The 24736-nt window shown below is 41.6% G+C and overlaps 1 protein-coding gene across 1 annotated transcript in view; it reads right to left on the minus strand.

Annotated features, from left to right (window-relative positions):
- DBF4 (DBF4-CDC7 kinase regulatory subunit) overlaps positions 1 to 24736 on the minus strand; it is a 37871-nt gene that overhangs the window by 12712 nt on the left and 423 nt on the right. Inside the window, 4 exon segments of the mRNA XM_020987467.2 lie at positions 172 to 241; positions 3552 to 3602; positions 5671 to 5850; positions 13780 to 13955. Of these exon segments, the coding sequence (XP_020843126.1) occupies positions 172 to 241; positions 3552 to 3602; positions 5671 to 5850; positions 13780 to 13955 (477 nt within the window).

Here is a 24736-nt window from a genome sequence, read left to right on the forward strand (position 1 = left end):
AAAAATAAAGTACAAATGACACTTGGTAAGATAAAAGTCCAAAAAGGAAACTGGAAACGAACAAGGTACAAACAGAAGGATTCCAGGCAACGTATATACTGCTGTTTTTTCTATGATTGGTTCTAGGATTTTCATAGATAAATTGTGACAACCAAAGGAAAACAAAATTACCATCAATATGAAGAATTTTCACTCCCCAGGATAAAGCATTTGACAGGATACTATTTGAAGGGATGAATTCCTATAAAAAATAAAGACAATACTTTTCAGAAAAGTTTATTTGCAGTGCTAAATACTACTGCAACTGAGTAAGGCTTCTTTAGAAGAAATAAGGTACTTGCTTTTTTTGACTATCAGAGCATCAATTTTGAATCTATTTGTATTCTCTCCTTTAAAAAAGTCTTTGTCCAAAAAAAAAAGTCTTTGATAAAGAGACAGCCAAAGCTATTCTAGATACCACAATCCTGTTAAAAAGTTAGTACTTTCCTATAGTTCATATCTTTGCAAGGTCACTAAATCCATGGCTTTGGTCAAAATGAGTTTTTGGCTGGCCATCTAAATTCAATCCAGTGCACCAGACATGTAGCAAAAATTTACTACATGAAAGTACTGTGCTAATGCTGGAGATACATGGACAAAATGAAAAACAATTCCATCTCAAGGAGCTTATATTTTACAACGGGAAATGCCACGTACAAATATAAGCATATGTGTATTTACTTGAGGAGGGAGGGAGCACTAACCATTTTGGGGTGTTGGGGGGGGTTTAAGAAAGGCTAGCAGTAGGAAGACAGACATGAAGGTAGCTCAGGTGAACAAGGACTGCCTTTCAGGCTTGGTGAACAGACTGGGTTGCCAAGTGTAGGCAACAGTAACTAGGTCAATTTGACTGGAACAAGAAATGCATGAAGTAGAATATGAAATCAGCCTGGAAAGGCAGGCTGGAACCAGACTGTGAAGGGCCTTACTGTGCCAAGCTGAATTCATTTTACCTTAGAGGCAGGTAACAGGAAGCAAGTAATTTCTGAACAGGGGAGTGGTGTGGTCAGACTTACCTTAGGAAGGTTATTTTTGGCAGCAATGTAAAGGATGGATTAGAGAGAAGAGAGGATGGAAGCCAGCAGTACTATTAGGAAGCTGGCATAAGAGCTCCTGAAGATCGATACTAGGGTGGTGGCTACAGGAGTAGTGAGAAGGGAGCAGATGCAAGATATGTTGTGGGCTGACAATTGACTGGATGGGGGGGAGGTGAGGAAGAGAGAATCAAGGACAAAACTGCCATCTGTAGGCCTGGAAAGACGGTGATGCATTCAACACAAACAGGTTAGTACTTTGGATGAAGGAGGAAATTAGATCTCTTTGGAACATTTCAAGTTTGAGACGCCTATGAGAAACCCAGCTAAAAATGTCTCAGAAGCAGATGGCCACCAAAGAAAAGTCCTACTAAGCGTTACAGTGACCTGATTGTTATGTAAGTGAAATGAAGGTCTCATAACCTGGAAAGGATTCAAGTACAGTATCAGTAGCAGACTGTCTATTGTCTGAAGACAGGTTTAGGACTGAGAGGTTTATCATATTTAGGTTGCCCACAAGGTTTTGATTCCTTTGGTATAAATATAGCCTATGCACTATAAGATAATAGCTCCAGAGGATGGAACAATCTAGAGAAGACTTTAAGGATGGGAGAGAGCCCAGTATGCACACAAGTGGCATGAAGGAGTCAGGAGACAAAGTAAAGAACGTAAGGGGTAGGAAATGATCATGAGTTCAATCTCCAAGAAATGTGGTAGGGATTGGATCAACTCTGAAAGATCAGATTAGAAATGATTAGAAAGGTTGAAATGGTCAGGAGAAAGGCCCCCTCTTGCTCAGAAACTGGAACAACAGAGGAGAGATGTTATAAGGGGTGGGGAGTTTTGACTATCATGGATGACAGTCTGTTTTCTCTGTGAAACAGGTGGTGAGCTCCTCTGCTGAAGCTGATGGGAGCGGGTTGGGACAGGAGCACTGTGGAGATACGTCTATTAGTCATTTGGGAAAGGGTAAAAGGATTTCACTTGTAGTGAGAGCGCAGTTCTGATTAGATAATATCATCAATATGCAGTGGAAGCAGTACAGTTGACTGACCTCAACATTCTTCAATTAACTGTCAGTCAATCAATAAGCATTTATCGTGCCCCTCCTAGGTTTCTAGGCAGCCACTCTGGCAGGTGCTATTATTAAGTGGCTATAGGTAGGGGAGGACAGTGAGGGCAACTGAGGGCTGGAGTGTGTAAAGGTCTGACTATGGGAGCACAAGGTGCTAAGGAACAGAGGAGGAAAGAGCAGCACAGGCTTAAGAGTCAAGGAAGAAAATGAGGTGAGAGCAGGGCTGATGAATGGCTAGAACAGGGAGAGGTGGATACGGCTGAGATCATAATGAGGAAAAAAAAGGGGCTTATTTAGGAAGACTAAGACACAGGGTGCTCTCTACTGCTACCCATCTTCTTCTCTAAAATCAAACGTATGGTGTCACCTGGGTAGGGCCCCCCGTGAAGAAATTCCTCTCCACCCCAGCTCAGTCCTTTCTCTGCAGTTACAGCACCCCTGACTGGCCCAGGTCCCCAGTCAGTGTGCCAGAGCGGGGCCTCTCTGCAGCCAGCTCACCACACTCCTCTTCTACTGATTCCAGGTCTCTGGACCTAATTTTTCTCCTGAAGGAGGAGAGGAACTTCAGTTGGGTGACAGCAGCGAGAGAAAAGGATATTCACCTTAGCCAACACTCACCCTGGATCACAAGGCTAAGGGCAAGAGAAGCCAGGAGTCTTAGATAAAGATGCAAAATGAGATAAGAGATTTGCAGCTGTTTCTAAAATAATCTTTTTATGACTACTGGTGGTGGAAACTGGAGCTCAAGACTAGGAAAAGATTTCAAAGACCAGATCTAATCTCCCCATTTTACTAGGGCCCAGAATGCTTTAATGATTCCCCCAAGGACACCTGGGGAGTCACGCTAAGAGACAGAATTTGAACCTGGGTTCTCTGACTCCAGAGTCAACGCCCTTTATCATGCTGCCATCACTTCGGCTTCCAATGTGCTGCGTGAAAAAAGGGAAATGGTGCTCAAGAAGAAATCTGGCAGGGAAACTGAAGCTAATATAACTACAAACAGAATAAATCCAGACTGCAGATAACATTAATAGGATAATCAGGGTTAGATTTTCAAAATACCTCAAAGGGAAGATAGCAAAAGAATGGGTGAAACCACAGGTGGAATCTTTACCAAAAATCTGACTGTTTTTAGTAGCAAAAATACAATGAGGTGTCAAATCTTTAAAAAGATCACAAAATGTGCATCTTAAAGTAGATGCTGTGCTCTAAAAAAGGAGATACATGACACTCACTCTGAACAGCTAGAAACAAGAAAGTTAGGGAATGTCTACACTAAAAATTTTAAAATGAAGGGTGTCATGAGTAGCTAGCATTCCAAACTTTAAGAGGTAATTAAAACAATCTACATAATTGTCCAGTGAAATTTTCACTTGATTATTGTTAAAAATTTGCCAACTTACATGTTCCTTGATAGCCTTTTCAACTAATAATTTGCCTCTGCTCATACATACCTATGGGGAAAAAAAAATTGGTCGTTTGTAAACCAAAGAAAAATAAAACCTAATCATTTTAAAGGAACATACGTTTCTATGAAGCACAGACATACGTCAGAAGAACACTTCTAAAATGACTACTGTTGTATTATAAGGACAGATGTATCCCATTGGTACTCGTTGCACAATAAGTGGACACAACGAATAATACAAAGGTGGCCCCATCTTTCCAAGGATTAAACAAAATGCTTAGTAACAGATTTATGTAGCGCTTGATGATGTATCACAGAATCTCACACTTGGAGGGGACCTCAGAAATGCCCTAGACCAACACCTCTATGAAGCGTGGATCTTTTCTAGAAGACCCCACAAGGGGTCGTATAGCCTTTGCTATACGCCTCCACTCCTGGGGGCTCGTGACCTCCCCAGTAGCCCATTCTGCTTCTAGCTCGCTCTAATTGTGCCAGTTTCTGCACTCTTGGATCAAGTGCAGGAGGTCTAGTTCCTCTTCTACACCATAGCCCTTCAAAGATTTGAAGATTATATTTCTTCTAAGTCTTCTCTTTTCCAGGTTTTGCTGGTAAGTTTTTTCCAAAGCATTTCACATAAGTTCTCACTCAATCTTCACAATGGCCATGTATGATAAACAGGCAGAGCAGATTTCTTATCCTTATTTTAGAGATGATGAAAATTAAATTCACAGCAGGCAAGGTCAGAGGGCTAATCAGCAGAACTAGACTTGAACTCGCACTGTTCTGCTCTCTTTAGTACACTTCTCAGCTAAACAGCACTGGAAATGTTTCTCTGAGCTCTTTCCTATCTTTGCTTTGTTCCACTCAAATAATATTTGAAAACAAGAGTGAATTGACTGCATAATTCTAGTTCCTAATACAAAAAGTCCAATGGCTTTTCCAATAATAGCCCATATGGATAGCAAGGGTATGTCAATTCTTTAAAGGTGATTCTGGAATCTACTAAGTCATCCCTCTTGTTTGTTTGAGGTAACTAGGGGCTATAGCAGATAGAGCATTGGACTTGGTGCCAGAAAGAGATGAGTTCAAATCTTGCCTGAGACGTTTACTAGCCGTATGACTTTAGGAAAGTTGTTTAACCCCTTTCTGCTTCTTTTCCTCATCAGTAAAACGGGGATAATAACAGCACTTTCCTTACAGGGCTGATGGAAGGATCAAATGAGAGAATATATGTAAGATGCTATGCAAACCTGAAAGTGCTATCTATCATCCTTATTTTACTTCTGTGTGTATTTCCTTCCTTCCTCTAAGAAAGAGTGAGCAGTCTGGTCTGATTCTCCCACCTTCCCATCCTTCCACAGGTCCTTAAACTGGCCATAAAATGTACCTGAAGCACATTTACAACACGTTTGTTGTATTTATTGAATAAAGTCTGTGTTTCCTCTCCTTAATTTTATAATCAGGCTACCTGGGTCTTAGATTTTTCCCACTGAAAAACCCCTTTGTGACGCAGGTGATTTGGATCCAGCTGTCTCTCTGGCACTCTATTAAAGAAAGCCCCGCCCCAGAACAGGTTACCACTTTCTTCGAGTTGTCAGAAGCAGTATGACATATGATGCAGACAAAGCCGGCCAATCCTGTCTCTGACACACACTAGCTTGATGAGTCTCAGGAAGTCACTGAACTCAAAGGGCCCAGGGCACATCTAGGATGATGTTAGTTGCAGAGAAGGGGGCCAAGCTGCCCTGGGAGAGGGTATTCCTCACTGGAAGCACCCTATACTAATGATGTAACAGGGCGATTCCCTAGTCTTATCCTCTTTTGCTGTCATTTGAAAAATAAAATGCACCTGGAAAGCTTGGACAATATTCTGTAAATAGGAAAGGCATAAACAATGTATATTTACACATTTATTTGTTGTTTATTTATATTGTAAGGATTGCATAAGCATCTAAGTTGAGACACTATGAAATGGCCTTGTCCTTGAAAGTAATGGGAAAAGCAAAGCAGATTCACACACATTATTAAGAGAGGCAACAAAGCTAATTAATATAAGTCACAAGGTTTTCAAGTTATAAACCTTATTAACTAGTGAATATGTGGAAGAAACTTACTGGATCTGGAGTCTTCAATGAACTTCCATCACAGCTAGGATGAGGTGAAGTATTTCCTCCCGTATATGTTGATTCTGGACTTGGGACAGGAGAAATACATCCCAATGTCTGAGCATATTTTGCTTCCTTTTTATTTGAAATTAGGTAACTTATATCTTTGCTGAGAAATTCTTCAACTCTCTTTAAAAAAAAATATCGAAAAAGGTAAAATAAAACACCAAGAATATGATAAGCTTGTGTTACTCAAAATGTCAAACAAATTCAGTTTAGTGCCCTCTAGCTTACAAATGATGAACTCATCCAACTTTCTGAAAGACACATTTTTACCATAAAGGCATAATTATAGCAATGAGATGTGTGGTTTATGGAATCAACATCAATGCTAATACTGATTCTACACAAGCACCAATCAATCAATCAATCACTCAATAAATCAAGAAGCAATTATTAAGTGTATGTGCCTGCCAGGCAGTGAACTAGGTGCTGCCAAAAAAAAGAAACCGTCCCTGCCTTCTTATATCATTATTAAGATAACCATCAAAAAGTAACCGAGCACTAAGTAAATATGAAAAAAAGCACCATTAACTGTTCAGCTCTCTGAAGAAATATAAAGCCTTCTAAAAAGGAATTTAGACAGCTATAACACGAAACTGAAGAGAAAAACGGCAAATCATATGAACTCCTCCAGGGCTTTACAATGTAAGCAGGAAAAATTAAAATAAAGTTACATAATTCGGAGATTAACCAATGCCTTAAGAGTCTGATGGCACACCAGACTCAAAATGACACCGCCTTAGAAATAACTCTGCTCACCATCATATTTCAAGATGGGTCATAAAACACACTGCAACACAATAAAAGCTAACTTACAAAGACTGTTTAGTTGTGCTGATACAAAAACACAATACCAATCAAAAGAAACAAAACAAAAAAACCACCACCTCAAAACACTTTGTAGCAATATTTCAAAGCTCCAGCAGATGGGGACGTTACTACATGAAAGAAGACTTTGGTTAGATGCAACAGCTTATTCCCAACCTTCCAGATCAGGAGAAAATCATTTTCTTTTTGAAAAATGTGATGGAAGCATTAAAGCCCCCTGTTTTTAAACAAGACATAATGACAACAGACATTTTCCTAGCATTATAAGATCTGCCACATGACTCACTTTAAATGATTCAATTCTCATAACACTATTAAGTGTTTGCTACTGTCCTTTTATAGAGGAGGAAACTGAAACTCAGGAGGTCGGTTAAAAGGTTGGGCCATATGTTTAATATGAATGTGTTAAGTACAGGCTATATCAGATTGCACACAGTCTTGGGGAAGGGGAAAGAAGATGGAGGGAGAGAAAAGTTAAAACTCAAAATCTTACGAAAGTAAATGTTGAAAACTCAAAAGGGCTGGTCCAAAGTAACAAAGCAATTAGGTATTAGAGGTGTAACTTGGGCCTGGGTCTCTTCTTATTCCAAGTTTTTAAAGCTAGCTGGTCCTCAAGTGGTTTTTGCTCAGGCCAGGAGTCAGGAGACTCCTACCCGACCACAAACTCCCTGCATACACTGAGTCTGCAAGTTAATACTCACTGGCTTTTCTGAGCGCGTAGTCTCCTCTTGGTTTTCTCATTTATGCCACTAGTACAATGAGGAGGCTGGACAAGATGACCGAGGATGCTGAGCCTGTCACCGGACACCCTATTGGCTCTTCCTAAAATGGGAAGCTAGCTGCATTGGGCTGGGCCATCCCAGTCACCCTGATGATCTGGCCACTGGACCCAGATGGCTACAACCTGTGAGTAGTCCAAGCTGCCTGAATAGGGAACCAGCTGGCCAGTTCCAGTTGGGTAACTCAGCTCGCCTCATCTCCTTTCTCTCTCTCTCCCCCCATCTCCCTTCTCTCTCAAGGGTTTACTGCCTAGATTTTTTTCTCAAAGATCAAGCCTTAAACCCAATTCACTCTGGAGCTCACAGATTGGACAACAGGTCCCTGCCCAAGCACCACTTAATGGCTATTTTTTGGGCCCTCCTAGTTCAGAGTGATCGTAAATCATAACTGTTTCTCTTTTGGCCAGAAATCCTGAGGGTCTTCTCCCCTCAGTTTGATTTTTTTTTTAATTAAAGGGGCCTTCCTTTGACTTACTTCTTAAAGAGACCTATAAACTGAATGGGCGTTGCCTCAAAGTGAAAATCTGAAAAGATCTTAGCTTAAAAAGGCCAGGGTCTCCCATTGCATCGTGGGCCATCTACAGTCATCCTGATGAACACCTGACCACTGGACTCCGATGGCTCTGGAGGAGAAAGTGCACCTGGTGACCTCGCACAGCCCTCCCTCCCTCAAATCAAAGTCAACTGCAAGTCATGTCATCATCTCCCTGATGTCATGGTCCTCTTCAAGAACGAGGGACAAATATAACAGCAACAGCTGTATTGGAATAACCACAGTCACCACTGACGTTTATCTAATGCTCTGAGGTGTGTCTAGTGCTTTATACACATTCTCTAACAAGAGCCTCACAATGGCCCCAAGAAACAGTACTCTGGTATTTCTAGCTCTTTTTTTAGGAATAAAAGGACAAGTAACTCGTCTCTGACCGCAGAGCTGGTGCTGAGAGGTATATACTCAGGAATTAGCTCACCAAGTCTAGTACTCTTTGCATTAGGCAATACTGCCTTACAGAACACCGACTTGTATAATCCTAGGCTCCCTTCTACCAACATTTTAAATTTGTTCATTGTTAGAATGGTGGAAGCAGGGGCTAATGATGGCCCAAACAAGAAGGCTAGATGGCTTGGTGGATAGAACACAGGACCTGAAATCTGGAAGACCTGAGTTCAAATCCTACCTCAGACACTGTGTGGCTCTGCACAAATCACTGCCTGCCTCAGTTTCCTCATCTCTAAAATGTGGATAATAGCACTTACAGAGCTCTCACAGTTGTTGTGAGAATAAAATGAAGGAAATGCTTCACGAAAGTACTGTGTAAACCTTGATGATGTCTGCCTTCTGAAGAACAGCTTAGCTAAATGAAGAGAAGGTTACTATTAGGTTGGGTGTTACATTTTTCAGCCACAAGAACCCCCGAGGATTGCCTATTATGTCACTGAAGAGGAGGATGCCAAGTGACAAACTGAGAAATTACTTTTAAGTTCCTCCACTCACCATCCCTCAAGACGGGCCCAGGAGAGAGTGCAGATGGTTCAAAAATACCTAGAGGTAAAGCAGCTCAAAGTGCTTGCTGATTCGAAGGGAAGGTGAGTACAGGAATGACAGCACAAGACACTGGGGAACCCAGGCTTTGCTACACTTGAAAAGTATTCTGAACTCCTCACACTGATCAGACATTGAAAGAGACACTGCAGTTCTGGTTACTGCTCAGACTCTTTTTCCTAATAAAAACAAAAAAATAGCATGCCATTCTCTCCATGAAATTTCCCCCTCTCCCAATTAAAACTGTGGTGAGGGGCAGCTAGGTGGTACAGTGGATAGAGCTCCAGCCTTAGAGTCAGGAGGACCTGAGTTCAAAGCCAGCCTCAGACACTTGACACTTACTAGCTGTATGACCCTGGGTAAGTCACTTAATCCCAACTGCCTCACCAAAAAAGCAAAAACAAACAAACAAAACCAAAAACTGTAGTGAATGGTTTTTTTTTTTTTTACAAATTGAGTCACCTCATTTAACTGCAATAAATCTACAGCACACACACCACAGTACAGTCACTGCCGAATCAATGTTGAGATGGAAGTAGTCACTACACTCCAGGGCCTTACATTCTGATATGGAATAGGACAGGATAACAGCACACATGGAGAGAGATGTCCAGGGAAGAAAGTTTTGTCCTAGAAAAGTATAAAGAAGGTGTTACTTGTTCCACAGCAAGCAGGCAGTAAGACAGACTGAGTGGATGGTTGGTTGGGATGTGAACCTGTCGACCACTATCCCTATGGATATGCCGGTTTTCCTGAATCTATACCCCTAGTTGTCAATGTCCACACTTTCACTGGTATTGCTACAATGGCACTAAGATGTATAGTAGGTGTGAGTAGGCTATAACATATAACTAGAGTCAAACAGGAAGAAGGCAACATCCAGGAATCACACGACCAGAAGAGAAGTTGGGAGGGAGAGGGATGACAGGTGGACAGCCAGATTACTCTTCTCCTGCTACCATTCAGGTGAGAACTCTGGGTGGGCCCCCTGAGGCACATAGCAAGAATGGAAGTCTGTGGTCAGCTGGAGGGAACTGTCAAACTGACAGAGATCAATGATCCACGCAAGCACTGATGCTGAAGTAACTGCACTGTTACCTTTTTTTAGGTTTCAGTCAAATGAGGTCCCTGGGAACAACCCTGGAGCTCCCATGCTATTCAATCTCAGTTGAATAGTGACTGAGTGTGGGTAAACTAGCCCACTTAGCCTATGCCATCCATTGGCTGGCCCTAGAAACCAAGCTCTGCAAAACCACATAGCAAGCTTACAATTATGTATAAACATATAGAGTAAAGATTATAGGTCAAGTGCTTAGTAAGAATTAAGAGAACTTAATTTAATAATGCAAATCTCATACTTTGGAAGGGACCTCAAGGTTCATCATTTAAATCCAACCTAGGCTGAAGCAGGTATTATAACATTATGGCAAGGAGGGAGGGGCAAGGAGGGGTGTGTCACTAAGGATCCTCTTAAGACCCAACTGAGAATTTACCTCCTCCAAAGGAACCCAAACCCAATTCTGGACACTTCTAATTTGTTCAAAGTTTTTCATTATTTTGAGCCAAAATTTGTCTCTCTGTGAACTGGTTTTACTTCTGTCCTCTAGGATCAAGTAGAATAAATCTAATTTTTCTTCCATTTAACATGCCATCAAAATTTTAAAGAAAGTAATCATATATCCACTTGAGTCACCTCCAGCTCCTTCAACTAGTCCTTACATGGTAAGACTTCTAGTCCCCTCACCATCCCAAATGGAATGTATCTCCCAGATGAAGTAGCCAGTGGTGAACAGGGGACACCCAGAATATGGTATGACCAGGGCAGAATTCAACTGAGTCAAACCACATTGTCCGCAATACTTTGCTTATGTACTGATATTAGGCAGATCAACTTTTACTTTCCTCATTCCTTCATTTTCCTTTCTTTTTGGTTTCAGTTTATTTGCTGTCTCCCCAGCTGTTCCTCATGATGTAATCCTGGAGAGACATCTTTTATCATTACTATCTCACATAGATATGTTACAAAAGAGTTCCTCAATTTTTCTTAGCCACTAGCTCGGGAAAGACACAAACTAGGTAGAGTAAAAGACTTGGTAGGAGAGTCTAACTTCTGCAGTGGAAGCCAGTGGAAGGTCGCTCTGGCCTATCTGGCTACTGTCTCCCAATGCTGACTCACAATGGGCTGGTTTTCCATTCACCTTCCATGTCCTTTTCATTCAACCCTGTTGTCTAAGCAGTCCACAGAGAGGCAGACCATCTGGTTCTGATGCAGTTTTTCATTTCCCATATAAGACTAGAAGAATTTTTACTCCACATGTTGATAAAACATTTATACTATTAAACTTCATCTTACTAGGTCTAGCATATTATTCTGCCTATGGAATGGTTTTTTGGATCTTAATTCTATCATCTTAGATATTAGTTAACCTTCCTGACTCTGTGTCAAAAACAATATAAGCAGTGAAAAAGCAGGAAATTTTATATTTAAAAAAGTATTCTTATAGGGATTACAATTTTAAGCACATATATAAAAGCCAAAAATGACAGGCATTTCTACACATATATAAAAATTAATAACCAGGAGAATTTTAGCATTGCACACAAAACCACACTTTTTTTTGGGTCCACTTTTGACTACTAATGCTTTTTCTCCCAGATTCCTGATGAATAACACCAGTGAATAATAAACTAAAGAGCTCCTGCCCAAGCCAAGAATCTAAGCATGAGCTTGGCACAAATTAATTACTTCCCAAGTGTTTTTTTCATCCCTACAATGGTATAAGCTAGGTACGGTGTGTATTATTATAGCTATTTTACAGTTGAGGAAACTGAGGCTCAGAGAGACTTGACCATGGTCACAAAATTCTTGTCAGTGGTGAGATTTGAAATGGCACTACTGATTCTAAATTTGGAGCTCTTTCCATTACACCATATTACCTGCCCTAGAAGAGTGACCTTCAACTTGTGAGAGCACACTATGTGCCTCCACTCAACTTGCTATCTCACGATCACCTTTAAACAATCATCTTGTCTTCATGTTAAAAAAAAAGCTACCATCACTTTTAAGCTTGGCACTCTTTATTCCCTCTTCCACTCCCTCCCCAAAAATTGATCTCACAAGTCTAGGGAACTCCCAAAGTGGAAATTACCTCCACAGCTAAACATGCAACTCACCTGCAGCTGCTGGCTTAACGAGCTGCCTGTGGTGCTGATATGGCCCCGCTGAGGCAAGACTTCAACCCAAGTCTTCCTGACCCAGAGCTTCCTCTCTATTTACTAAGCATGCTGTCTCTTCAAGGGAATATTTTTTTCAAAATGAAAACTTTATTTCAAACCACTCTGCTCTACTGCTGAAGAGAAGACCAAGTTCTACTTTGACAAAGCCAGCCAGTCAGTCAGTCAGTCAGTAAGAATACATTCAGTGTGTACTTCCAATATGCCAAACACTGTGCTAACAGTTAGGGATGGATACACAGAAAAGTAAAACCATCGCCCTTGCCCTCCGGTAGCTTCCACTGTAACGTGAGGCATGAGTATAATAACTAGGAACATGAAAGCAGCAAAGAGAGGAGAGGCCCTAGGGGTGAGGACCAAGAAAGGCCTCTGCCGAAGGCAGCATCTCAGCTGAGACTGAGGGAAGCTGCTGAAGCTAGGAGCCCAAGGAGAGGAGGGAGGGCATTCCAGGTATGAAGGGACAACCAGTACAGATTCACAGACAGCAAAAGGAGTCCACAGGAAGAACAGCAAGAAGGCCAGGGCAGCAGGATCATCAGAGTGCCTGTGGGGAAGAAAGTGTGAGAAGACAGGAAAGGTGGGAAGAGTTTTAAATGCCAAACAGAGGATTTTATATTTGATCCTGGAAGTAACAAGGAGCCAGTGAACTTCACTGGGGCCTGGGGGTGACACTGTCAGGATCTGTGTTTTAGGAAAACCACTCTGGAAGCTGAATGGAGAATGGTATGGAGTGGGGAGAACCTGAGGCAGGGGAAGGCACTGTCATAGTGCAGGGGAGAGGCACTGAGGGCCTGTGGGATGGCACAACTCAGTGAAAGCGACTACATGAGACAGAAAGGTTGAAACGACAAGATTTCACAATAGACTGGCTGTGTGGCGGGTGCACAAGAGGAGCTGAAGGGTCACAGAGACCATGGGCCTGGTGCCCTTGATAGTAACTATGAAGCTAGGAAGGGAGGGGGATTGTAGGGGAAAGAGAATGACTTCTGTTTTGGAAATGTTGTGTTTGAGATGCCTAAAAGAAGAGAAGGTCATCAACAGTATAAGGGGTTACAGAGAGTCCAAGAAGTATGACGACTGAGAACAGGCCATTAAATTTGGCAATGAAGAGATTAATGATCATTCTGGAGATGGCAGATCAACTGTACAAACTCAGAAGTGAGATTATAGCTGGATTCGGAAGCAAGTGGGAGAAGATGTGGCAGCTTCTAGTGTAGCACTTCCTCAAGGAGTTTAGCCAAGAAGTATAGATGAGGTATCAGACGACGAGTAGATGGTAGGAAGCAGTGAGGGGATAGGAGAGTTGAGCAATCTGCTGGAGAAGAGGGCAAAAGCTGGCATTAGGGGTGTGTGTTGAAGGGAGACACCTCTTCATCAGGGACAGAAGGAAGACAAGTTAGAGAGGACGTGGACTGAGGATGGGAGAAGAGGGAGTGCTTATGGAATGGCCTAATAGGGGTGGGGGGACAGAGTACAAGAAGTCCTTAGCTGAGAGGGTGTGGAGAGATTTGAGGAGGGATAAAAAAGTTTGGAATAGTAATTGAAATGAGTGGAAAAGTGAATCCATTAGAGACATGAAGGATTACCCTGTTGCAGTGAGGGCACAAGTTAAAATCATATAACATAAATTTGTGGGAAATTTTTTTGTTAAAATACAACATTTTAACTTACCCCTCCTAGTTCCTTGAGGTCCTTTTCCAGTCTTTCAGAGATCACAATAGATGGCAAATCAAGATAAAAGACTTTTCCCCAGAGTGGCTTATATTTAGACTTTTCTGATTTGTTATCATTTTTCACAGTTTTCAAAGACGGTCTATTTTTCTCATTTTTTATTTGGATACCACCTGCTACAAAAAAAGTTTTATGATTAGATGATGTTTTATAGAAAGGTCAATTTTTACATAATTATTTTGAGTTTTAATAAAATTAGAGGAGAGCTCTGCTTCAACCTCTTACCTTCAGAGAAGCAAATGGCTAATCCAGAATATGATAACACATGGCATAATTTTTTTTTTAAATCAAATTGCATGGTAAGGTTTTGAAGATAAGTAGGGGCTTATTCAAAGGGCAGGTGTGTCCTACCACCCTTTCTTCCCAGTAACTATACTCCCTTTGGAGACTCCAGGTGGCTGAATTACTATGCAGGGTTCTGGAGAGCATTCTCAAGTGGACCTTCACTTGAGAAGTTGTCACTTCTCTAACCCCACGCGGAGGGAGAACTGAGGTAATAACTTAGTATGTCACATCTGTTATGGTCCTTAGTGTATGTCACTCAGAAAAGATGGCTGTTAAATTTCCTTTGGGGCTACATTATACATCCTCAAAATAACATTAAACCAGCTAATGGGGAAACAGGAAATGTATTTCCGTTGCAGCCCAATGGCTATCTTATGTATAATTTTATACAAAAGAATATTTTAAAAAGTTATCAATAATAATTCTACCTTAGATGTTAATTTTGGGAACCATTGACAATTAATTTCAATGTGTTCTAAACATGCCAAATATATAGAAGACAAAAGTTCCTACCATCTAAATACACAAACTTAGAGACACAACTCCTTTAAACATTTCTACATATTAATTTATTTTCAAGGGTTTTTCTTTCATTATTTTGCTGGTCATATTCCTTATTTTGTGAAGAAAAATTTCACTGAGGAAGAATTATCAAAACTAAATTATATTGTTACATATATGGAATCATTTTAGAGCTGAAAAAAAGGACCTTAGAGGCCATAGAGTTGAAAAACCTGCATTTTCAAAATATTTCCATCTAAAATAGTTAAACAATCTAGAAAATTGGGCTATCTCTAAAGATTTCAGAAGAGGATTTTTTTTTTTGTATTAGTACTAGTTTACTCAATAGCTTCTAATCCAATTCAACAAGTATTTCTCAAGTGCCTACAAAATTCTGAACTAAGCTCTGGGCATAATAATGAAGACAAAACTAAGAATAGTTTCCGCCCTTGAAGGACATTCTATTGGGAGGAAAGGCGGGACTATAACATACACACAGAAAAGAATATAGACCCTAATCTGAAGAAAGCATTACCAATTAAGAAGAACCAGAAAAGGCTTCTTGTAGGCCACGGCCAGAGAGGTAGAGGGGTGGGAGGAGTACTATCCAGGTATAGAGGGACAGCCTGTGCAAAAACAAGGCAGGCCAAAAATGCTATGTAGTCTATGGAGTAACCAAGATGGTGGTAAGTTTAGCTGGAACACAAGAGTACGTGAAGGTAATAATGTGAAATAAAAGTAGGAAATGCAGGTCTAAGGCAGATTCTGAAGGACTTTAAAAGGCAACAGTAGCCCACTGAAAGTCCTTGGGCAGAAGAAAGATCTAAAGCAATAAATATTTATTAAGCACTCATCAGGTACCAGGGATTCAGAAGTAAGAGTCCTTGCCCTTGAGGGGCTAACAAGCTATCACCTACCAGAGTGTGTGCATATTTAAATGGCATATACAATAGTGAATTTGTTTTAAGGTAGAACTCTCTATAAGGGCATCCAGGGAAGGCTTCAAGTAGAGGGAGGATGGTCCTTGAGTTCAGCCTTGAAGAAAGCTAGCAATTTTAAGAAGCAAATGTACAGTCAACCGGTCAGTAAGCATTTATTAAGCTCCTACTATGTGCCAGGCACTGTGCTAAATACTGGGGACACAAAAAGAAGCAAAAGACAGTCTCTGCCCTTAACGAGATTACAATCTCCTCATTACAATGGGGGGGGGGAGAACAAACAAATGTGTGTAAATGAGGTGAGATAATAATTAAGGAAATAATTGAGAGAAGGCCCCAGAATGAAAAGGGACTAGGTAAGGTTGCCTGTGGAAGACAGGATTTTATTTGGGGCTTAAAGGACACCAGGGAGGTCATCGGTCAAGGCAGGAGAGAGGGAGAGGGAGAACAAGCGCATTCCAGGCATGGGGGTGGGGTGTGCCAGCTAGTATGAAGACAGGGAGATGGGAGTGCTATAAGGAACCATAAAAAGGTCAATGTGGCTTGAGTATATTTTTTATGAAGGTGAATGATTGTAATAAGTCTAGAAAAATAGAATGGGACTTGGTTGTGAATGGCTTTAAATGATCAAAAAACAAAACCAAAAATCCCAAACAAACAACACACCCCACCAAACCAACACTAACTTGCTACTTTATCCTAAAGATATAATAGGGAGACATGGGAATTTACTAAGTAGGGGAGTGACATGGTCAGACTTACAGTTTAGGAAAATTCTTTTGACAGATGAGTGGAGGATGGATCGGGGTGAGTCCAACTGGGAGCCTATTTTTTTTGGGCAATTGGGGTTAAGTGACTTGCCCAGGGTCACAGAGTGGCTAGTAAGTGTGTCAAGTATTTGGTCTGAGGCCATATTTGAACTCAGTTCCTCCTGAATCCACTTCCCAACCTAGCTGCACCAAGCAGCTATTTTCAATATTTCTATAGACCAGGCAGAGTAGATCAGGGTCTGAACTAGCATAGTGGCTGTTTCAGTGGACAGAAAGGGACCTGAAAGAAATCGATCAAAGAAAAAGCACCTACTTAACAGATACAAAAAATGAGAAGGTCCCTGCCCTCAAGGAGCTTATAATAAAAAAGAGACAATACAAAAAGAGGAGTGTTTGTAAGACTGGGTGTTTTGTCTTGCAAAGTCACAGGTGGTAAATGGAACTAAAACTTACCACAAAAATAAAACTTAAGGGGATGCTTTCTAAGAAATATCATGGAAATAATACCAAATAACCAACTGGTGACAGTGAGGGAAGGGGAAGTCTGGAATGAGCCTGTGGTTGTGAATCTGAATGACTGGAAGAGTGGTGAGAAATGTAAAAGGTTGGAACAAGGGTAGTTAAGGAGAGATGATCGTGAGTTCTGTTTTGGACATGTTGAGTCTGAGATGTTTAATAGACATCTGGTTAGAGAGATACAATGGAGAACTGGCAATCTGAGACTGGAGCTCAGAAGAAAGGCTAGGTCTGAATCCCTAGATCTGAATCATCTGTAGAGTCATGTGAAAACCCAGGACAGAGCCTCAAGGAGGGCTGCTTAGAGGACAGGGCATAGATGATGATCCGACAAAGGATGAGAAGTAGCAGTCAAACAAGTAGGAGAAACACAACAGAGATAGTACCCAAGAGGGGATTGGCAACAGTCTCAAAAGGTTCCATGGTGCCATGGGTCCTCCAGCTCAGTCAGTTCAATATTCCCTTTGATATATCAACTGGCACGTTAAAGTCAGTGACAGCAGGAGAGAACTTGTTACTTATAAGTAGGGAAAACCTATATTGTCCCCTAGCCCTAATTTTCTTGTAACCTTATTTACATCCAGTGGCAGTGGTCTCCCGAGTAGGTATCACTACCCTAATCAATTCAAAAGGTTGTGTGACCAATCAAGAAGAGAGTGGGAAGATGGTTTGCCTCCCACCTTTCCCCAACATAGGCAATCATGGGGGCTTGTTTCCAACATGACCACACCCATCCTTAATCACCCATACGTCCCCATTCCATTCCATCCCTAGCCCTCCATCCGTCTGAGTCTATGTTGCCTATTCTAGACAGTCATACCCTAACTGCAAAGTGAGTACCCAGAGCAGAATCTGGGCAGGTACCATTGGGAAGTCCTCCAGCAAACACAATAATCCCCTGACATCCCACTCACAGTGAGCTCTCTGCCAGGGTACTGATGAGTGAACACCCCTACTTCCTCTCTCTTCATTTTGGGAGAGACAGAATGAGCAGGGAGAGATGAGATGGGATATGAACCTCAGATGACCTTCTCTTTCCCCCAAATCCACATCTCTTACAAACTTCCCCAGTACTGAACACCACTATCACTTCAGCAGTCCAGATTTGGAAATCTGGTGTCACCCTTTATCTACTTCACCCCACAAATCCAATCACTTGCCAAATCTGGTCATTTCTGTCTCCTTAATCTCTGATCAGGCAGCTAACAACTCAATAGGCTGAGGGGCTAATCACCACCCCCTTCCAATTGGCCTTCCAAAGAGAATTCCTTTCTTCACTAGCCTTTCTAATCTAGCCAAACCCCACTAGGTCATTGTTTGGGCCCAGACTGTCTCAGAATAAATGTAAATAGCAAATGTTTCTGTTTTGCCCAGAACCCCCCAGGGTCTTCCCCACCCAGATCTATATACATATATATATTTTTTACAAGGTAAAAACTGCCTCAATCAGCTTGCCTCCATCAAACTGAGACCTGTTAAAAAGGATTTACTTTGAAAAGGCCAAGGTCCCCCACTGTATCCTGGGCTATCTCCAGTTGTACTGATCTATATCTGGCCACTGGACCCTGATGGCTCCTGAGGAGAAAGTGAGGCTGGGACTTTGCACAGTACTTCCTCACTTAAATCCAATTCACTAGCAAGTGGTGGCATCACCTCCTAGATGTCAAGGTTCTATTCCAGAACGAAAGGCCAACAACCTCCTTTCTAACCCATTTTACTCCTGTACTTAATAAACTCCAGGGGTCCCTAATGATTCTTGGATCAAATATTATTTCATTTTTACCTCATCTTTTAAATTTTTCTACTTTTGTATAAGTTATTAGCATAGCAATATATGTATACATTTTATAAATAGAGCAGAGTTCTCAAAGAGTGGTCTGTGAACCCTTGGGGATTCTCAAGACCTTTTCAGGGAATCAGAGGTCACAACTATGTGGAATATTACTAAGATGTTAGTTGCTGTTTTCATTCTTATTTTCTCATGAGTGTATAAGCAGAGTTTTCCAGAGACTACCTATGAATTTTTAAAGATTTAACTGCAAATATGAAGACTGAGTCTGCAGAATTGTATTTTTGCCTTAAAAATGGATGCATCTACAGAGGTGACTATACTTGCCATTCTATTTGCATCAATTCAAGCATCAGCACCAATTCATCTTAGATCTTTTATGCGAATTTGTTGTGCAGTCATGCCTGACTCTCCATGACCCCATTTGGGGTTTTCTTGGCAAAGATACTGGAGTGGTTTGCCATTCCTTCTCCAGCTCATTTGACCAATGAAGAAACTGCAGCAAACAGGGTTAAGTGACTTGCCCAAAGTCACACAGTTAATAAGTGTCTGGGATCACATCTGAACTCAGGCCCAGATTCCATCCACCGTGCCACCTAGATAGTAATCTCCTTGAGGTCAGAGACTGTCTTTTGCCTCTTTTTGTGTCCCTAGTACTTAGCACAGTGCCTGGTATATTGTAGCTTAATAAATGCTTACCAACTCTTGCAGGTTGACCCTGCACCTTTGCTTCTTCCTTCAAGGCTCAACTTAAATACCCCCTTCCTCTGTACAAAGACTTCCTTGGTTCCTCTTACAGAGAGTGCTGCTCTCTTACGCAAATTCACTCTTGTAAAAATTTTGTATATGCCTTCTCCATATACACACACTTCAACAGATGACAGATTGTATGCCCCTCAAGGGCAAGGACTCTCACTTTCTGCATTCCCACCACTTGACAAGGAGAGAAAAGGGGGCATTTTCTAAGAGATATTGCGGAAGTGCTTGGCAACAAACACAAGTATTATTGAAATACTTGATGGGCTGAATAACTTTTTTGAACCTCATGGTTTTTCGTGGAACAACAATGTGCTGACACGCACTGATGGTGGGTCAAACTGCTGGCACCTTCGAAGACACTGAAGCAGCAGTGCCAACCAGTTCTAGTCATCACTGTATTCTACACAGTGTAATCATGTAACAGTACTAAAAGTTTGCTGATACGGCTTCAGATTCTACACTGCAAGCAAACTAAGAAATTATCACTTAACAATTTCTGTTGCAGTATAAAGTACCCACACTGATCTGAAAAGGCTAGTACTAAAATACTTCTCTTTTCCAACTACTTAGCTGTGTGAGACTGGATTTTGCTCATTCACTTTAACTAAAACAATTTATTGTCATAGAATGAATGCAGAAGCAGACACGAAAATATAGCTGTTTTCTATTAAGCCAGACATTACAGAGATTTGCAAAAATGTAGAAATGGTAACACTATTCTTACTTTTTTGTTTTGGAAAATGTGAATTATTTTTCATAAAACAATGTTATTTATGTCAATATGTAATGGGCTTATCATTATTTTTAAATGAATCAATAATTTTTAAAAAAGCCTTAATTTCTAATATGATACATATTGATTGATGTAGTCAATATAAACCAAAGCTCTTTGCAGTCCTCAATAATTTTAAGTGCACTGGGTTCAGAATTCAGCTGGCCTGTAATGGGTTAAGTTTCAAAATCCAGTTCTCTTGCTAGTCACAGTTTGATTCTTGTCTCAAGGAATTCTGCTAACCCTGGGGGAAAGAGGCTAGCCATAAAGAGTGGGGCCTAATATCTTTATACCACACCAAGTTATCTTTCAGGTGGACTCAAACAACAAACACTTCTTACTCACAGGGGAGGAGCCCCCCAATTCCCAATTTCCAACCAATCATATTGTTTCTTACCCCTCAACCCCATAACCAATCAAGTTGACTCCAACACCATGTTGTCACCGCCACCATTCTGTTCTTTGTTCTGTGTTACCCAAAACCTACAAAAGAGCTCTCCTTTTGTTCAGGGTCTCTGGTTGGAAACTGAGGTCATCACTGCCCCTTTCATTGACAGGGATCAGGCCCCCATTAATAAAATGATACCTTGCTCAAGAGAAGCACACCTCAGTTTACCTTTTTGTTAAACTTCACTAGAGACAAGTCCCAAACAATAGATTTACAAATGAACTTTTGGAACACAAGCCCAAAGCAAGCTGGGAACTGGTTAAACAGTTCATTTTGAAGATCATCAGCTCCACTGAGAACTGAACCATAAGAGAAGCAAACCAGCTGCTGCTGACAAATGAAGATTTTCTGGCCACAGCTTCTAGCTCCGTGTGTGCCTCCTCTCAAGGCCCCTGATACACAGGGCCAACCAGCTACAGCAATCTCTTCTCCTTTGTGGTTCATTCACTCGTGGCTCTACTCAGACCTCCAAGCAGTGATCTGCAGGTCTCTAGCATAGGTGCCTCACTTCTGGAAGGAGTTCAATACAGGCTCCACCTTCCTCTCCATTCCAATGCCTATTCTCACACTCAGAAATTTCATTATACATGTCTATGGCCTCTTCCAGGACACCCAGGTCTCCCAGCTCCACAGCCTCTTTAATTTCTATGAACTAAAGCCTCACTTTACTGGCTAAGGACAGGGGATGGTCATCCCTTAGGTTCCATAATCATCCATAACTCTGTGACCTTCATGATCTTGAACTCTGAACACTTCTAAACCAATTCTTTGCCTTCACCATAATCTCCAGTCTATCTATTCCCATTTTCTGTTGTTCTGGTGTATTACTCCTGCTCAGCCATCATTTTCTCCCTCACAGACCTGATGCTGTAGGTGACCAGCTCAACTACACACTAGTTTAGGTAGGTAGGTGTAATGGATTAAGCTGGATTTGAAGTTGGGATAAACTGAGTTTAAATTCTGCCTTAGACACTTGACTGACCGTGTGATAGTGGACTTGTCACTTAACCTCTCTGGTCCTCAGGTTTCTCATATGAAAAATGAGGGCAGTACTAATGTCTACTTCACAGGGTTGTAAAGATCAAATGAGATAATATAGGTAAAATGCTTTGCAAACCTTAAAGGCCCATGTAAATGTTAGCTATTATACTGTACCCTTGAATCTTTTGCTCTGATGTCAAATTCCAAACCTGAGTTACTCTGTGCCTCCTCCTTTTGCTGTGCCAGCAAAAGCTGGCAACTGACAGGATATGAGGTAGAGAAGAAAGACTATAGAATGACTGTGGTTATAAGCATGAATGACTAGGACAGTAGTGGCCTTACAAAAATAATAGTTTGAGGAGGGGTGGGACCTGGAGGAAGTATAACAGATTTTCTTTTGGACAGGCTGCTTTTAGGATGCTGATGGGACAACTAGATGGCACAGTGGAGAGTGCCAGGCCCAGAGTCAGGAAGACCTGAATTCAAAAGTAGCCCCAGACATTTACTAGCTGCGTGACCCTCGGCAAGTCACTTAACCCTGTTTGCCTCAGTTCCTCATCTATAAATGACCTGGAAAAGGAAATTGCAAACCACTCCAGTATCTTGGTGAAGAAAAACTCAAATTGGGTCACAAAGAGTCGGACCCAACTGAACAACAAGGGACCTCCAGGTAGAGATGCCAGCTAAGTATCCAGTCAAATCTCACTCGTTTAAATATAAACTCTGTAAGCCTTTCACAGCCTAGATGTAACCTATCTTTCCAGATACACTGTACATTCCTTTACCTCCATCACTCACCTTAAATGCAGCCCAACTGGTCTCCTGGAGAAGGCCAATTTCTCTGTACCTTTCCACTAAGAGTCTGTCCCACAGGTTGGAATACACTTCCCTTTGCCTCAAGGAATTTCTCTTCTTTCAAGATGCAGTTCACATTCCATGTAAAGCCCTTCCTCATTACCTCAGCAGCTAATATTCTACTTCTCAAACTACCTAGTACTCAACTACTTTGTACTTTATTCCCTTCGTATTTATTTTGCGCCTGTTTATATATGTTCTCCTTTTCTTCCCCACTTGAAGGTACATTCCTCTCCAGTGGGGCTTGTTTCATTCATCATATTTCTATTCCCAAAAAGCTTCAGTGGCTACTGAGTCTAGGATAAAATATCAACTCCCAAAGCTAGTATTAAAAGCCTTCCACAATCTGACTCCCACCTACTCTTTCAATTCTGATTCCTATTATTGGACTGTGCCAGTCTACGTTCCAGCCACACTGGACTTCCTTTGTGGCCTTCTCCCAGGCCTAGACAATTCTCCTTCCATCCCTAGCTTCCTTCAAAGTTTAGGCTGGTGCTATCTCCTATTGGAAGCCCTTCCTGATTCCTTATAATCGATAGTACCATTTGTTCAGTTGAGTCCAACTCTTTGTAACTCCATTTGAGATTTTTCTTGGCAAAGATACTGGAGTGGCTGGAGTGGTTTCCCACTTTGCAGAAGAGGAAAGGAGGCAAATAGGGTTAAGTGACTTGAGGAGGACACACAGCTAGTAAGTGTATGAGGCCACATTTGAACTCAGGAAGAGGAATCTTCCTGATTCTGAGACTAGCATTCTATCCACTTCACCACCTAATTCTCTTGTAGTACAAAGTCTCTCCTCAAATTATATTCATTTTCTATGTAACTCTTATCATCCATCTCTCCCCATTTAAGCTCCCTGAGGGCAGGGCAGTTTCATTTTTTTATCTTAGTTCCCTCAGTACCCAGAAAAAATGCTTTGATTGTGGTAGATATTTTAATAAAGATTTATTTAATCAAATTGCATTGTTAGAAGGCTTTTTTTAAAAAAAGGTTTGAAAGGGAGCTTTCTTTGGGCCGGAATGGAACACTGCACCTAGCACTGAGGAGTGCAGCACACACTCTAGACAGGAACTTTCCTGGCAAATCTAGGATTGAAGTACAAGATTTTAGGAGTTCAGCTGAGCAACTTGTCTAGTAAAGATGTTACATTCAAGGGGAGATGCTTGAGAATTCACATAGAAAGGACATTCAAACCCTGAAGTACAAGAAGTTGTGTTATTCACTATTTAGCAACAGCTAGGATGGAGAAGAGAGAGAGCTAGGCCTAGAAGCACAAAGAGCTGAGTTCAAATATGATCTCAGTAATTTACTGGCTTCGTGACCTTGGCCAAAATCACTTAACCTCAGTCCTCCTTTCCTCAACTGCAAAAATGGGGATAACCCACAGGATAGTTTTTGCTGTCAAATGAGATAACTTGTAAAGAGAGTAGCTTGGTGCCTGGCATACAACAGGTGTTATACAAATGCTTATTCCCTTCCCTACTTACCTTTAAAGTTCACTCTTCTCAAGAGTGCTTTGTATATTTGCAGGAGAATAAACTCTGATGAGGGTGGGGGTTTTACATAATGACTGTACATGCTATGCCATATAGCTTATAGAGAGTAACGCCTTAGCTAAGAGCTGACGGAAATGTAGAGCCTAACTGTAAATGGAAGCACACCAGTGGGGGCTAGTGAGCTACAAAGTTAGAAGTACAGCTTTACAGCCTTATCCCTAGAAACTGAGATGGCAACTCCCTTCTTCCGAGGACTCAGCCAGCCAATGCAAACAGTAGGTTAGGGTACTAGATCCGAGACTCTACAAAGAACCTATTTGAAAAAATCAGGGAAATAGAATCATCTCATTTCCTACGGAGTCAGCCAACAAGCACTGAAGTGCTCATGACGCTCTAGCTGCGCTTAATCTCCAAAGAAGCACAATTATGGCTGCTGCCCTCAAGAAGGTCACTTTCTAAATGCGGGGCACCTCGAAGTGTTTAATAGGGATGGACATCTCCACCTCCAAGTGCCCCCTTACGGCTGGCAATGTTCTCAGGCCTGAGCTCCAGGCTGGGGCCCAGCATTTACCTATTTTATTTTTCTGCATAAGCAGCGGGCCCTCGGACCCAGGGTGATCCATTACTTTTGCCACAGTCACCGGGAATAGGGAAACTCCTGAGAATTGGACACACAGAAACCTGCTCGTTTTCCCGTTCTCATTCTGGGGGGGGGGGAATGCCATCGGGTTAAGGTCCGGGACCCCTGAGAGCCTCTTCACACCTCTCTTTCGGGGAGCCCAAAGCG

Source organism: Phascolarctos cinereus, unplaced genomic scaffold (assembly GCF_003287225.1).
Source record: "Phascolarctos cinereus isolate Bilbo 61053 unplaced genomic scaffold, phaCin_HiC Scaffold_1;HRSCAF=81, whole genome shotgun sequence".
In the NCBI taxonomy this organism is placed as follows: Eukaryota; Metazoa; Chordata; class Mammalia; order Diprotodontia; family Phascolarctidae; genus Phascolarctos; species Phascolarctos cinereus.